The sequence below is a fragment of the Alexandromys fortis genome, unplaced genomic scaffold, assembly GCF_014885135.2.
Source record: "Alexandromys fortis isolate MF-2015 unplaced genomic scaffold, M_Fortis_MF-2015_v1.1 scaffold_21, whole genome shotgun sequence".
In the NCBI taxonomy this organism is placed as follows: Eukaryota; Metazoa; Chordata; class Mammalia; order Rodentia; family Cricetidae; genus Alexandromys; species Alexandromys fortis.
Genome location: NW_026067905.1, coordinates 8,833,220 through 8,849,656, shown reverse-complemented (window position 1 = coordinate 8,849,656; position 16,437 = coordinate 8,833,220). Strand labels below are relative to the sequence as shown.

The 16,437-nt window shown below is 38.1% G+C and overlaps 1 protein-coding gene across 6 annotated transcripts in view; it reads right to left on the bottom strand.

Moving 5' to 3' along the window:
- Positions 1-16,437, bottom strand: part of Rabgap1l (RAB GTPase activating protein 1 like) — a 262,467-nt gene that overhangs the window by 81,593 nt on the left and 164,437 nt on the right. For 3 of the 6 annotated variants that reach the window (XM_050135143.1, XM_050135141.1, XM_050135139.1), the window contains exon 2: positions 15,013-15,210. The exons of 2 other annotated variants lie outside the window; for them this stretch is intronic. In XM_050135143.1, coding sequence (XP_049991100.1) covers positions 15,013-15,123 — 111 coding nt within the window. In that variant the 5' untranslated portion in view covers positions 15,124-15,210. Of the gene's footprint in view, positions 1-15,012; positions 15,225-16,437 lie in introns of all 6 variants that reach the window. One more of the 6 variants, XM_050135140.1, reaches the window with a different exon arrangement.

Here is a 16,437-nt window from a genome sequence, read left to right as displayed (position 1 = left end):
TACTATAATATCAGAAACTTGATTTTTATTTGCCTTGACCTGTGTATTCCAGTATCATTAGTTTCCTATGCAGCCTTGTGTACTTTCTACACTTAAAAAATATTTTCCTGCAAAGAAAAAAGAAAAAAATAAAAATATTCTTCTGCTCTAGGCTGGTAGACTGAACCAGACTGCCAAAGAACTCCGACTCCAGAACTATTGAGAATACCTGGACTACAGAGATGGACCAGGTTGGAATAATAGTGTTGTTACCCTAGAGCTGCACTGGCAAGATTTCTGTTCATAATTACTTTTAGAAGGAACAGGAAAGAAAAGTGCCAATTCACTTTAAAAGTTTCAGGAAAAATGACAGGAGAATGGATGGAACTGGATATCAGCATGCTAAATGAAATAAACTTGGGAAGACAAACATTCCGCCCCAATGCAGAATCTAGATTTCTTTATCTTTTGATTTTCAAGACAGGGTTTCTCTGTGTAGGTTTGGAGCCTGTCTGGGAACTCTGTAGACCAGGCTAGCCTCAAACGCACAGAGATCCTCCTGCCTCTGCCTCCCAAGCGCTGGGATTAAAGGCGTGCACCATCACTGCCAGGCCAGAATCAAGATTTTTTTTTTAAAAAAATAAGTGTAAGAGCAGATACTCAGAGGGTCAGAAAAGAAAAGGGAATGGGAGTATGAGTCAAAGCACAATGAAATGTATGTATGAAATATCTCAAAACAAAAAGATTCATATTCTAGGAGGAATGGGGAATGAAACAGATAATAAACATATAAATATAAAATAGAAGTGAGCAGAAACATTTAGCACAGATATCAGTACTATTATTAGAGCTATATTTTCACAAACACATATTGACTGTCATTGTAAAAAAAAAGCTTTTTTAACTGATTCCAAAACAATTTACAAGTTATTGCATTGAGAAGACCTGTAGTACAAGGACTGGGGACGTAGCACAGCTGGTAGAATACTAGCCCAATGTGCACAAATCTCTGGATTTCTTCCCTAGCATCTTACAAACCTGGTGTGGTGCTCTGTCTTGATAACCTCAGGATTGGCTGAAAGTAAAGGCAAGAGGATCAGAGTTCAAGGTCCCACGCAACAGGAGACCCTATCTCCAATTTTTTTTTAAAGTAAGATCCCTAGGCCTTTCATCTCAAGGCAGAGGCAGGCAGATCTCTGTGAGTTCAAGGCCAGCCTGGTCTACAGAGTGAGTTGTAGGACAGGCTCCAAAGCTACATAGAGACCCTGTCTCAAAAAAAACAAAAAAGAGCCCCAGAACCCACTAAGAAGATGACTCAAAAGGAACATTCCTACTATTATGCAAATATTTCACACATGTGACTCAGAACAAAATTATCTAATAACATTCCACATGGATACAAACTGATGGTATATAAAGATCTAGATGAAGACTGGAGAGATGGTTCAGCAATTAAGAGCACTTGCTGTTCTTGTAGAGGACACAGATTCCATTCCTAACACCCACAGAGGTCAGCTAACAACCACTTGTAACTTTAGTTCCTAGGGATCTGATGCCCTCTTCATAAGAACCTCCATGCACATAGCACACATACATACACTCAGGCACACATACACAAAATAACAAATAAGTATTTTTTAAAATATGTATTTAAAGTGATGGTGATTATTGTGAAACAGTATAGGTGAACCCATGATTAGATCTAGTCATGACAGTAATCATAAAAAAATCCCCTTTCAAAAGTAATGTACTGGTAAATCTGAATTCCAATTAGAATTGGTTACATTTTCCCATGACTATGTCTATGATTGTGTATAATTTTCTGATGACATGGAAACACACATTTTATCAATACAAACTGTAATGAAAAGCATGCCATTAATATTTTCTATAGCTAACCAAACCATGGTGAATGCATTAAGAGTCTATAATCACCCCCCACTCCCCGACACGTTGATGCATGTGTGTGTACAATACACAAATATAGTCATCTGCAAAACTATCATTCTTCCTCTAACTTCTATGGCAGAGCACATCATGATGGAAGTAGACTTTGGCCTTGCTTTGGTCAATGGAGCATACACAAACAAAATCAGTGTGCTAGATCAAGGTCTAGTCTGAGCTACCCCACCAGAAAGCCCAACCATTTAAGAGATCAAATATTTTCTACTGAGGTAACCACAAACTTTACAGTTTGTCCATAATCATACAATGACAGCACAGCTAATAAAATTCAGCAATGCCCATCAGTTCTCAGCCACGGTCAGCTATTTAAACTCTAGCTTCCCACAAAGGAGCGACACACTTATATTGTTATGTACTAATCTACTTGATGGTCACCTGCTCTGAAGCCACATGCAATAAAAAATATGATCCCTATATTCTTGCTTGTTTAATGTTCTCCATTCCTCGTATAAGGAAATCTAGTGCTCTGAAAGTACTAACCTCTTGAGGGTATTAAGCTATTCTCATAAGAGGTAACTGCATTTATTCCCAAGCCTATTAATGTTTATACATAAAAAGACACGAGCAGAAAATGAACTATTACTTCTATACAAGTCTGCTGAGTAGTTTGTAAGACTCAATAAAGTCAAGGGTAAAAGAAATGGACTATCACAGTAGATAGTAGAAATGCTACCATAAAAAGATAAAATAAAAAGGTCTTAAAAAAATCTTTAACCTTTGGCCATTAGATTGCTTCACAAATTTATTAACTGTGTTGTCAAGTGATAGTGGTATGTGCTTGCAATCCCAGAACTTGGGAAGTAGAATAAAAGAACCAGGAGTTCTGGGGCAGGCTAAGCAAGTTTGAGGCCATCCTGGGCTTCATGAGATGCTACTTCAAGCAAACAAACGAACAAGCAAACAATATGAACTGAAACATACAAAACAGTAATTGACCCTCTCAAAGCACCTAGAAATAAATTTTTCTAGCACAGAATTTCTATAGAAGGAAAGTTATGAGATCCTATGACAAAACTTACCATTTTTTTAAATTAAAGTGATAGTATGGCCAGGCAGTGCTGGCACAAGCCTTTAGTCTGAAAACTCAGAAGGCAGAGACAGACACACAACTCTCTGAGTTCAAGGCCTCCCTGGTCTACAGAGTGAGTACCAGTTCCCAATTGAGAACCCCCCTCCCATTATTATATATACTTTATATTTAACTAACATTTTCTTTAGTCTACAGGTTCTCAACTTGTTGACTGCGACCCTCTGACCAACCTCTATAGCCAAAAATATTTACATTACAACTCCTAATAGTAGCAAAATTACAGTTATGAAGTAGCTACGAAAATAATTTTATGTGGGGGGGGGGTTACCACCTGAGAAACTGTATTAAAAGATGGCAGAATTAGGAAGGTTGAGAACCACTTCTTTATACCAAAAAATTACAGTCCTGACTATACGATGAGGGATTCTGTTTTATAACAGTTACATGAAAATATACTAAATATTGTTAAATTATCAGGGAAGTTGAAATTAAAGCCACAATAAGTTATTAACCTTGCTTTAGGAAGAATGGACATTACAAAAAAAATTACAGGAACAAATGCTGAGGAAGATGTTGTGTAAATAGAACCCTTACTGCTGGTAGAATGTAGGCAGGCACAGATTCTGTAAAAAGCAATATGAAATTTCTTCAAAAGATAAAAATAAACTCCTATATAATCTAGCAATCCCATTACTGGTTGTATACCCAAGGGACTGTAAATCTATCTATAGAGATATCTGTTCTGACAGCTAAGAAGTGGAAACAACCTAAATGTCCACCAACAGCTAAGTGGATAAAGTGTAGATTATATGAGAAGGGAATATAGTTACCCATTAACAAAACAAAAACAAAAGAAGGAAGAGGAAAAAATCTGTAATTTATGGAAATAGAGATGTCAAAATGAAAGTAGTTACCATTTCCTACAGGGCATGGTAGTGCAGGCCTTTGGGGGGCAGAGACAGATGGATCTCTGTGGGGTCAAGGCCAGCCTGGCCTAAATAGTGAGTTCCAGTTCAGCTAGAACTAGCTACCACAGACTAAGGAGACTAGCAGGGTAGAGAAGAATGGAGAATAGTTGACCAACGGCAACTGCTGTATAGTTAGGTTAACAGATTCTGGGCATCACTGTATAGTTTGGTGAATACAAAAAATAGTATTTAAGGCCCAAAATAATTTAACTTTTCAAAACAAAGTGAAGAATTAAAAAATAAAAGTGGGCTTCTACTACATTTTCAGTCTGCAAGAAATCTGAATGTAGGCATTACAATCAGGTCTTCAGAATTATTTCTGTTGTCTCTTGTGCTGAGAATCCTATTCTAAGGCAGCATACAGTCCTTGCATTGACTTTTAATACTACAAGTTGATATTGAGCTTGGGCTCTGCAGTGAGTTTTTGACACAATATAGGCTTCTCTAATAATTTAACCATAATTTTAAATTTCTGTTAACCACAACTAAAATCTCATTCATTAGATTTTAAATTACAATGTGTTGTATAAGAAACAAAACCTGACTACTCTATTTAGTTTGCACAGCCCTATATTACAGCATGACTTCTAACTTCCTTCCCAACTTCATCTCTTACCAGGCTGTCCCTGACAGATATTCTAACCACACTGACTCTCTGGTTCTTCCACTTAGAGAGCTATCTCCAGGTTACTTGAGACACATTTTCCTAACATTCTCATAGATGTTGTCCAGGTATCAGATGGCAAGAGTAGGACCCTCACTTACTGACATACTACTCAATGTGAAGCCTGGTAAACAGTATCACTAGTTTATGTTTGTGTCCTGCCTTCCCACTATAAGATTCACAATAGTTACCATGCACTGTTTTGCATATCTAGATCTTTTGTGCCAAGAACATAATGTAGCTAGCACACAGTAACAGATCAATGAATGTTTGGTTGATGATCAAACTAAATAAAAATGTCAGTGACCAATGAAGAACAATAAAAATCCTAGAGTATTTTTACCCATTGGAAGTAAAAACTTATAAAACAGATTAATAAAAATTAGTGCATTGTACATTTAACATGAACTATTCCTGCATATCCTTCTATGAAAAAATATTTATAATTAACTTACAAATTAACCTCATCCCTTTTGTAAGTACATAAAGACAAGTTCTCAGTATCTGAGACAACAGTAAATAACAGTGCCATTGTAATAGGAAACAGTATAGGGTTTGTATAAAGTAACTTTCATGAGGTCATCATCTATAATGGGGTGAGACTTTGTGGTGTAACTGTTTTGTGGTCACCCATATTCTTCTAAGTAACCCTTCATCCATGTTCCTAAGTCTTCAGAACACTCTATCCCTGACTGCTCTGGAACTTCATAATAATGTGTGCACTATTGGCCAACTATGCCCCCCCCCCACCAATTCATATGTTGATATTCAATTCATTTTTTAAATTTATTTTTATTTTATGTACATTGGTGTATTGCCTGAATATATGTCTGTGTGAGGGAACTGGAGCTAGAGTCCCAGACAGTTATGAGTTGTCATGTGGGTGCTGGGACTTGAATGCAGGTCCTCTGGAAGAGCAACCAGTGCTCTTACCTGCTGAGCCATGTCTTCAGCCCCTGACAGTCCATTCTTTTTTTTAAAAATTTATTTCTTTATTAATTAATTAACGATTTCTGTCTCTTCCCCACCGCCGCCTCCCCTTTCCCTCCCCCTCCCCCAATCAAGTCCCCCTCCCTCGTCAGCCCAAAGAGCAATCAGGGTTCCCTGCCCTGTGGGAAGTCCAAGGACCACCCACCTCAATCCAGGTCTAGTAAGGTGAGCATCCAAACTGCCTAGGCTCCCACAAAACCAATAGGTGCAGTAGTCCATTCTTAACAGGATTTGGTCATGGGGCCTTTAGGAAGCAATTAAGTCCTGGGTGGGTGGTTTTCTTTCACAGGAAGAATCATAAGAAGGCTTGCTCTTCCTGTGCCCTCTGGCATGCTAAACTACAAAAAAAAAAAAAAATCATCTGTGAACAGGAGGAGGACCCACATTGGGAGTCCCATAGTGCTGGCACCCTGACTTAAGATTTCAGATTCTAAAACGGAGGGAAGTAACCCTCACCCAGTCTATGGCATTATGGCTGCAAATTTCCAATGAAACTAAGAAATTTCCAATGAAAACACCCTAACGGTAATCATCTTGTCCTGCAAGCAAGCAGTCTTTACACAGTAACTGCCAACAATGTCTTCTGACTAAAGGTTTAGAGTCCGCCATTCCTATTTTAATTCACTCCATATCAGAGAGACAGCTAGTTTTAAAGTTATGCAATCTTCTTTCCAATGCCAATCCCAGTGTTGTTGGCAGTCCACTCCCTAGAAACCTTCCCCAAGTATGTCAGTCACAGCCAGTCAAGAAGATAACAGTGGAGATGACACCTCTAGTATTTCTGTTTCCTCCCTGCTTCAACCCCCACTGTCAAGAGGGCTGTCTATAGAGGCTCAGGAGTGTAACAAAGTAGACTTCCCTCCAGTCTCAGCTACTTCCTCCTTCCTATGTGATCTTGGGGAAACATTATTTAACTTCCTGAAGTCTCCATCTTATTATCCATTAGACAGTGATAACAACTCTGGCTATCAAACATAAATAAAAATATTCATCTAAAGCACCTACCACAGATTGTTAGGATTATTCAGCACAGGGAGCTAAGGAATCAGAACTATGAGCTTTGTTTGCATGTGCACAGTAAACTAAATGCCTACAAAATCCTATTAGAGCAAGGTGTGATTGTGCATGTCTTTAATCCTAGCATTTGGGAGGCAGAACTGGGAAGATCTCTTTGAGTTCCAGTCCAGTCTGATCTACATAGTGAGTTTCTGTCCAGCCAGGACTATGTAGTTAGACTCTACCTCAAATTAAAATAAAATAATAAATAAGTAAATATATAAATATCCTATTAAACAGCCACTCCTCCCAAGGATACTAAACATATAAAAAGAAAGCCTGGTCTCATAGATGTGCCCAGGAAAAAAGCTTGTCTGGAAGCTAAGATGTAGTTAGTACCTCTGAAGTGTGTAAGAAGCTATGTGAAAAACCGCAGAGCTTCTAATAAGATGTAAACAGACAACTGAACTATAAGCTAGCTTTGTCTGGACTAAGGGGGAGGAGATGATCAGTGAAAGAGGAAGTTGAGAAGACAGTGAGCTGGCAGGGCAGGAATGTCCCCTCCACTGAGATGGAAGCACAACACACTCCATGTGTGTATATGGTGTGAGGATGTTACAGGCTAGGTCAGGGAAAAAGAGAAAGAAAACAGCCAAGAAAGTGGTAGGAGGCAAAATGACTAATAGCAGGCGAAAACTGAGAGTCCGTGTTTTAGAAATATCAACAAAAAGTAACTAGGAACTTTTTAAAAACTGTGACAAAGAATTTCAAAATATACAGAATAGTCCACCACATATCTTCACTAGCAACTTTCAAAATCTCATGTCCAGTGTCAGCAATCATCCAATATTTAGTCTTTTGTGACTAGATCCTTTTATTAGTTTCATGTTTGTCAGTTTCATTTATATTGTAGCAGGTATCAGTATTTCATTCTTTATAATTTGTATTTGTAGTGAACTGTATGAATATATCACTGGGTGTTTAGACATTCACCACATGATAGATCTTTGGCTAGTATCTCGATTGGAGCTATTGAGAATAACAATGCTATTTCCAGTCATGCACTCATGGGTTCTATTCAGTATCGTCGCAATTTACCTAAAGCTACTGAATCAGTTTCTCTCCAAAGGCACATAGATCTGTGAGTCAAAGGCAGCAACATTACTCATAGTCTACAATGGATCTATAAATCTAGGTGCTGCATGGCAGCGGTATTGTGCTCCAGGAATGAGAAAGAGAAAACCCAGGGATGGAGAAATAAATAAAGTGGATGCAAGGGAAGAAGTTAATTAGATGGCAAGAGATGCAGGATGCCTGCCAGCATGAGACCAGGCCCAGTACTGCTGCCTAGCTTAAAGTGTGCCCTTGTATTCAAAGGACACACCTTGGTGTCCATGCAATAAACTCCCTCACTTGTTTCAATTAATACAGGATTCTACCTAAGAACCTTAACTCATCAAAACTGATAAATCAAATGAGGAAAGATTTGGTTCCCTGGACTAATTTGAAATTGATATAAGGTGCCAAGTCAAAAATATGCTAAATGACAATGAGAATAAAACATGTTCAATAAACAATTTGAAGTATGGAAGGACCTTAATTGCCTTTATAATGTTTGATTCTAGTCAATATTCGAAATGTTTATTCAGTGATGATTTAAAAGTAACTGCAATGATTTTATTATTTTCCTCATCTCTAGCATATGGAATTGCTATGATTTTTTTTTTAATTTGACTTGCTTAATGTAATGTGCCAAACCACTAAGGGGAAAGAAACTGCAAGAATGCTTACCCTCAATTTCCATCTATAGAACAGAAAACTTTAGTTCCCCGAAAGAGGCCCCTTCCGTTGCTGGTCCTGTACTATTTTGGTAACTGTCAGTTAAGAATATCTATCCAGTGCCAAGATAAAAAAGCCTGTGTTATATGGTTAAGTGGCTTTTGTTAAAGGTCAAGGTTAACCACTGGTCAATCAAGTCTCCTTCAGAGACAGAATGATATTAAATTTCAAGGTGTAGGACATGGTAAAGTCAAAATGGATCATCTTTTCCTTTATATATTCTTGATATCTGTGTTGGTTATGGTTCTGCTTTTTCACCTCGATACAAGCTAGGTCACCCAGGAAGAGGGAACCTCAATTGAGAAAATGCCTCAATTGAAAATAAGGTAGGTAAGTGTATGTATCTTACACTTGATTAATGACTGATGTGGGAGGGCCCAGACCACTGTGGACAGTGCCAATTCTGGGCAGGTGGTCCTGGGTGGTTATTAGAAAACAGGCTGAGCAAGGCATTGAAAAGAAGCCAGTAAGTAAAATTCTTCCATGGCTCTGCTTCAGTTCTTGCCTGCAGGTTTCTGCCTTGAGCTCTTACCTGACTTTCCTCAATGATGGAGTATTACTGTAAGATGAAATAAATCCTTTTCTTTGCAAACTGCTTCTAATCATGGTGCTTATCACCATGATAGAAAGTGAACTCAGACAATATCTAACTCTCCTATTCTAACATCATGACAATTCTGTAGTAATTTCAATGTATCCCAATCAGTTACTCTTTTCATTATAGCTTCCTAAGTAGTAAGATTGTATCTATCCACTGCAAGAACTAGTAAACAAGTGAAGACTAACTCCTGACTCATGTTGCCACTATCAATTGTTCAGACACTTGTCAACAATTTTCACCTGTATTTATCCTGTTGCCCTTTGCATTCTTCCCCCTGGGGCCATCTGGTTCTTGCCTGCCCATTTTTGCCACATTATTGCTTATATAACTGAGCCCATCTGCTCAGCAGACAAGGGCTCATACACAATCCCCACTATTGGTTCCACATTGTCTTCCAGCCATTCTGAGTTCAAGGCGCATATCTTTTATGCAATCTTCAGGGTAGAAAGCTTCAATTTTCTTGCAGAACTAATGCCTCAATCAAGCAGTGCAGACTAACAGTCCTTTCTCCTATCACATGTGTCCTCTCCTTCTACATCCTGACCACACTTTATCTACTCAGTTCACTCCTACTTTAGACTTCCTTCAGAAATTCAGAAAAGACACCCTTCCTCAGAAGAGAGGTAACTGGTAAGAGCTCTCACTGTGGTGAGCTCTTTACAAGTGCAATCCAGCAAGGATGGTCCTCTTTTCTCCCATAAGGAAACGGAGGCTTAGAGAAATTCAGTAAATTCCTGAGAAGTCTTGAACTGACACCCAGTAACTAACTTCTAACTTTTCTTCCTTCCTTTCTTCCTTCCTTCCTTTCTTTCTTTCTTTCTTTCTTTCTTTCTTTCTTTCTTTCTTTTCTTCTTCTGCTTCCGCTTCCTCTTCCTCTTCCCCTCCTCCTCCTCCTCCTCTTTTTTTTTTTTTTTTTTTTTTTTTTTTTTTTTTTTCACTGAGACAGGGTTTCTCTGTGTGGCCCTGGCTAACCTGGAACTTGCTCTGTAGACCAGGCTGGCCTTGAACTCGGAGATCCCTGCCTCTGACTCCCTAGTGCTGGGATTAAGGCATGTGCCACCACTGCCTGGTTCCCAAGTAACTAAAACAATTTTTAACTAGTATGTGTGCTCCTGTATGAGGGTTCACAAGGAGTCCAGAGGTCAATGTCAATCCCAGGTGTTGTTCCCCAGGCGCTGTCCACTTGTTTTCTGAGACAAGGTCTCTCACTAAGACTTGGGGTCTGCAAGTAAGGCTCTTGCTATCCCAGTGTTGGGATTATAAGTGAATACCATCATGCCTACCTTTTCATATAATTATTGGGGACTGAACTCAGATCCTTTTGCTTATACAGCAGATTCTTTACTGGCTAAGCTAACTCCTCAGCCCAAAAGATCATGTAACTTCAAAGTATTTTACTTAACAAATCCAGGTATGGTGGCTTATACCTATAATCCCAGCACTCAGGAAGCTGAGGTGGGAGGACTGCTGCAAATTCAAGGTCAGTCTAGATTTCACAGTGGTGAAACCCTTTCTTCACCTCATCTTTCTCCCTGAAAATAAAGTGCCTTAAACAGTCGTCAATCTTTCAGACTCTGCACATGCTGTTCCTTACTCACAAAGGCTCCTGTTTTCCTTGCCTAGCAAACACCTGGTCAGCCTCCAAAGACAAACCCACTGTTCCAGCCTTCCTTTGGAGTTGTCGTCCTCACTGTTCAAGGATAGCAATTACTCTCTAGTCAGTGGTCCTCAATCTAATGCTGCGACCTTTAATAAAGGTCCACATGTTATAGTGACTTCAAACAAAAAATTATTTTGTTGCTATTTCATAACTATAATTTTGCTACTGTTATTAATTGTAACATAAATATATGATATGCAGGATATCTGATATATTGAGAACCACTCCTCTAGTTGGCTCTACCTATAATATCTAATAGTAGTCTAATAAATATTGACTTTGGTCCCTTCTCTTATAAGACTGGGGGGAAGAAGAATCTGAAGGGTAGAGAGTTTACTTGTGCCTAGAACACTGTATTAAAACAAACATTAAACCACTCTACATATTAACTATGATTAACATACAGCCAAAAGCAATATTCCTTTCATGACTACTCAATAAATTAGAAAGTTGAAATAATTGAACAGAATATAAAGTAACACTTAATTCTAAATATTTGTGCCTGCTGGGGTATGCATTAGTGACTAGGCTTATTCACTATTTAAACATGAGCTCATGCATTTTGAATTTAAATACATATTCAAAGCTTTCCCTGTAATACAGTAAGTGTACCAGATGTGGCTTTCTCCTTCATTTACACTAGGCAATTAAAAACAGCTGCGGCTGGACATAGTAGCGGTACATACAGGCAGTTCTAGCTACTGAAAGGCTACCTAACTAACTTGAGCCTAAGAGTTCAAGTACAACCTGGCAATACAGCAAGGCTGTTCACTCCTACTTTAGACTTCCTTCAGAAATTCAGAAAAGACACCCTTCCTCAGAAGAGAGGTAACTGGTAAGAGCTCTCACTGTGGTGAGCTCTTTACAAGTGCAATCCAGCAAGGATGGTCCTCTTTTCTCCCATAAGGAGTACTAGAAAAGGCAGAGGTGGAAGAGGCTGGCCACTCCATTCACAAGGAGTTCCTCGACTGTTTCTGTGAGCATCCCAGCTAGGTTAAAAGACTTGTATATGCATGAGAGGAAGTGGTGGTATGGTTTTGTCTTTAAGTACACACCAATTAACTTCCAAATTTTCATTACACATGTCAATTTCTTTATATTTTTATTAAAAGAAAAAAAAAACCCTTCAGATGGCTCAGTAGGTGAAGGTGCCTGCCGCCAACTCCTGACAGTCTGTGTTCAATTCTTGGGATCCACATAATGGAGAGCAGACTTCTGCAGGTTACCTTCTGACCTCCACATGTGTGTGCACACTTCTAAATAAAAGGTTTAGTGTCCACACCTTAGAATCATACATCTTTTCCATTTAAGGAATCAACATATTTACTCTTATGAAATAAAATCCAATTACAGAGAAAGACCTGATCCTATATTAAGCATTTAAATCTCTTTCAAAGGTCAACCCAGCTGGAAGAGTCTCCAGCAAGATAATAAGGGTGTCACCTCCTTGAAGCACAGCAGTGACTCAAATTGGAGGCATTTTGCTTTATACTATAGAAAGCCTAACAACTTCTTTTATATTGTTTTGAGGGTCCATCTCAAACAAAGCAGCAAAAAAAAAAAAAAAAAGTCAATATGGAATGTAAACCAGATCAAATGGTGAACAGTGTGTCCTATTTATTCTAGGTTTTTCCAGACAAACTAAAATCAGCTATTACCTCCTACAAAATATTATCTTAAACAACACATCTGATAAAGGAATCTAAATGTCTTTAGGAAGTTATATAACAAGCACCTCAATATCTAAACTATTTAAAAATTTAGTATAGGGCTGGCAAAATGGCTCAGTAGGTAAAGCCTTCAAATCTTAATGACCTAAGTTAGATCCCCAGGGCCTACAGGGAGGAGGGAGAGAAGTGGCTCCCAAAAGTGGTCCTCTGATCTTTACATGCATACCATCCCACACACAAAATAAATAAGTGTAATTTTTATTTGTTTTATTTTTGAGGCAGGGTCTCACTGTGTATATGAGGCTACCCTTGAACTTACACTGAAGCCTGTCTCTGCTTCCTGAGTACTGGGATTAAAATCAGGTACTAACACATCTGACTAAAATGTAATTTTTATTTAAAAAATTGATATAGAAAAAATAAAAATAAATAAATAAATAAAAATTAAAAAAATTGGTATATGCATCTTATATTAAACTTTCTGTGTCAGTAACCAAATCTACATCAAATATACATAAATTAGCTACACATAGAATTAATTTGGGAAAAGCGCATTGAGATTCAGTCATGCAGTCATTCATATTTCCATTTTCCCTCTCCCTGCATGTCCTCTCCTCCCTCCGCACACATGAATACAATGCCCATTTTTGTTGAGCAGTGAGATGCTCCCCATGACTCAGAAGCTGTTTATTTCTTTAGCTCCTCTGTCCTCTCCACTTACACTCTGTGGGACTGTTTGCTTGTTTGCCTTTGTGGTACTAAGGATCAAAGTCAAGGTGGTTAACATGACCAGCAAGTAGTCTGTGGCCGAGCTACACCCACTGCCCAAATCTGGTTTTGTTTCTTCTCCCCTTTGGTCTGAAAAACACCTTTAAGTTTCTGAAGAATCAGTTCGGACTCTTAAGAGGATCTTGGCAAAACCATCATAAAGAAATGAAATGCCGGGCGGTGATGGTGCATGCCTTTAATCCCAGCACTTGGAAGGCAGAGGCAGGTGGATCTCTGTGAATTCAAGGCCATTCTGGTCTACAACAGCTAGTTCCAGGAGAGGTTCCATAGCTACAGAAAAACCCTGTCTGAAAAACACACCAAAAAAAAAAAAAAAAAAAAAAAAAAAAAAAAGAAAAAAAAATTTCTTTTTGACTATTACAAAATCAATGGATATAATGGAATTTAAGTATCTAGGACTTTCTCATCCTGACTGAGCATGTATTGCAGTAGGCAATAAACTTCACGGAATGTATATAATTATAAAAATAGAAATTGTGGGGCTGGAGAGATGGCACATCAGTTAAGAACATTTGTTGTTTTAGAGGACCCAGGCTTGATTCCCAGCAACCACATGTTTACTAACAGCTATATCCATAACAGTTATATCCATAACTCTGGGGGATCCTGTGCCCTCTTCTGACCTCCCTGAGCACCAGACACATACATGGTATACATACAGACAGACATGCAGACACACACAAAATCATCTAAAAAAATTAAAAAAATAAAATTACATATATTTTTAATAAAACATGTAGTTGGACAGGTGATTCTTTTAATAGACACCTCCAGAAACATATTAAGCTTCTGCTGTTGCTACATTCACCTACTTTTAAGTGCATCTAGAAATCATGGTGGAAATGCAGTCCAATGAAGCCCTATGAACTCTCACTGAGATGCCATTATCAACAGCACCACTTCCTTCTTTAGCACCAGTCCCTCTGCTGGGTCTGCCGGATCCTCTAGAATTTTTTCATTATTCTTCAAAGTATATCTGAGTTACTATTCTTAAATAATCAAATTGCCTTACAAATATTAAATAAATTTATTAATATCAGTAAATAACTAATCGGAGGCCAGTTCCTCCCTCCTCTTTCATTATTTTACTTTTCTTTTTTGAATTCCTTACTCAGATCAACAGCTAAACAATGTAGAAACATCGCAACTGGTTGATAAAATCTTTAAGTCTCTTTGAATCAATCCAGAATTTGACCTTTATCTTTTCCATGGTAATTTAAGACTTGGAAAACAAACAAACAAAAAATCTGCCACATTGTACTTTTAGTATTCCTGTGCCTTAAAATAGAGAAGTGGGTTTTCATACTGGTAAGATCGAACAGTCATGATAAACTTTTTATTCTGTTGCTGCAATGCATCGCTAAACACCACATAGGGGCACAGGCACAGTTAAGAGAGTTTGCTTAAGAGACACAGATCACTCTGTGAGCCTCACTGGCCAGCAAAAAGATGACAGCAAACATAAGAACATAGTTTTCTTGGGGATAATGTAAGACCTGAAAGCTTTTTAATTTCTAGATAGCTCAATTTACAGAGATGTTATGGCTCATTAAAAGAAATGTTCTACTTTAGTGTGACTGAATGGAATATATGAAACTGTAGCTAGTTTCATCTAACACAAGACACAAAGAAAAATGGTATTTGAAATTAAAAAATTCTTCTCAACCTCACTACAGTAGTATTTAAAACATACTATAGACATATAATAATACAACAAAACCACTGAAAACCGGCAGACCTTGCTGTAGCCTGTAACACAAAGTCAACAGCAGTGCTTCTCTTCACTTCACAGGAACCTAACTCTCTCTCCATAGTGTTCGAAAAAGAGGAGCCACAGTGTAGTATGCAAGGAGACACCTACCATGGACCTGGGCTTGCTGATGGCCACCAGGCTAGTGAGGAAGTCTTCATCATGCAGCTGGCTGAAAACATGGGCGTCATAGGCTACCATAATGGAGATTTCTTCCATCATCTTGCCAGCTGCTCTTCCTTCCCCAGCTCCAGATCAGACTATCCAGGGGAAAACTCCTAGGGCAGCTCAGACAGTATACACGCCCACCTGGGATCCAGGGGCTGAGTGTCAAAATCCAGAGAGAAAAAGAGAGGAGGAAAAAAAAGAAAAGCCAGCTGCTCTTGAAGGCTTGCCTAGCAATTCACCCTTAGTGAAAAACTGGCAGTGGTCTCTTATCTATGCAGGAAGTGTACGCCATAAACACCTTCTGCATTCTCAGCACAGCACAGGGAGAAATCCAGGTTTGGGAAATGTTTAAACTTCAAAAAACAGAAATAAAAGGAAGTTTCCTGACTAGAAATATCCTATATGAAACACCCCAAACAAAAGTTAATTTATGTTATCTCCTTGGTAATTAAAACATTTTCAAATAGTTCATCTTCTTCCTTCATTGGTATCTATATGAAGATTCCTTGTGGGAGAAAAGTAGATTTTTCTTAAAGCAATCAATGCTTATTTTTTCTTATTCTTAGAAAATAAAAAGATGGCAATCTATTATCATTTCTAAGAATTTATAGAACTCTTAGGGCTGTTAAATTTATCTCCTGAAGTCTGAAGTGGGAATAAAGAATTCTTTCCCCAGAGGATTTCTGTTAAAAAAAAAGGGGGGGGAATCAAAATATAAAAAAAGGGAACAATTCATTTGGGACAACAATACTAGTTGATAATAATTTTCCTTTCTCCCACTAAAATAACACAAATATCTGATGTGATTCTGGAAGAAACACAAGAGTCTCATATATAAACTGTTTTTCTCGCCTTAATAAATATTCTTCCTTTTAAGTTTAGAGGTTTCTTTTAATTACTCAAACAAGCTAATAGTCACAAACTATCCATTCCTTAGTTACCACAAGTGGTTTTTGGAGAACAGCTGGAGATGGCAAACAGGCTTTATGTGTCAAGAAGAAAATTTCCCTAAACCCCCAAGTTATATAAGCCAGTACAGTACTGAGCAATGAAGACAGAAGACAGTACAGTTCCTCCAAAAGCCCGTTACCTGATTCCTGTATCTGCCGAGTGTTAACAGTACTACAGCACTGAGAAGCTTTTTGTTAGTCTATTTAAAACAAAAAGAAATACTGCTGTGTTCGAGTCGTTAGCCCTTCACTACCAATACCAGGATTATGTTTTTTAAACTCACTGGCTTGTGAAAATTGGGTAAACAATACTCAGAACAAGATGTAGTGTATTTTCCCTAAAGAATTTTCATCTTCTATAGATTAGCATGATTACTGTTATCTTGTGTCATTTAAATATGACTATGGAAGTTCTGCA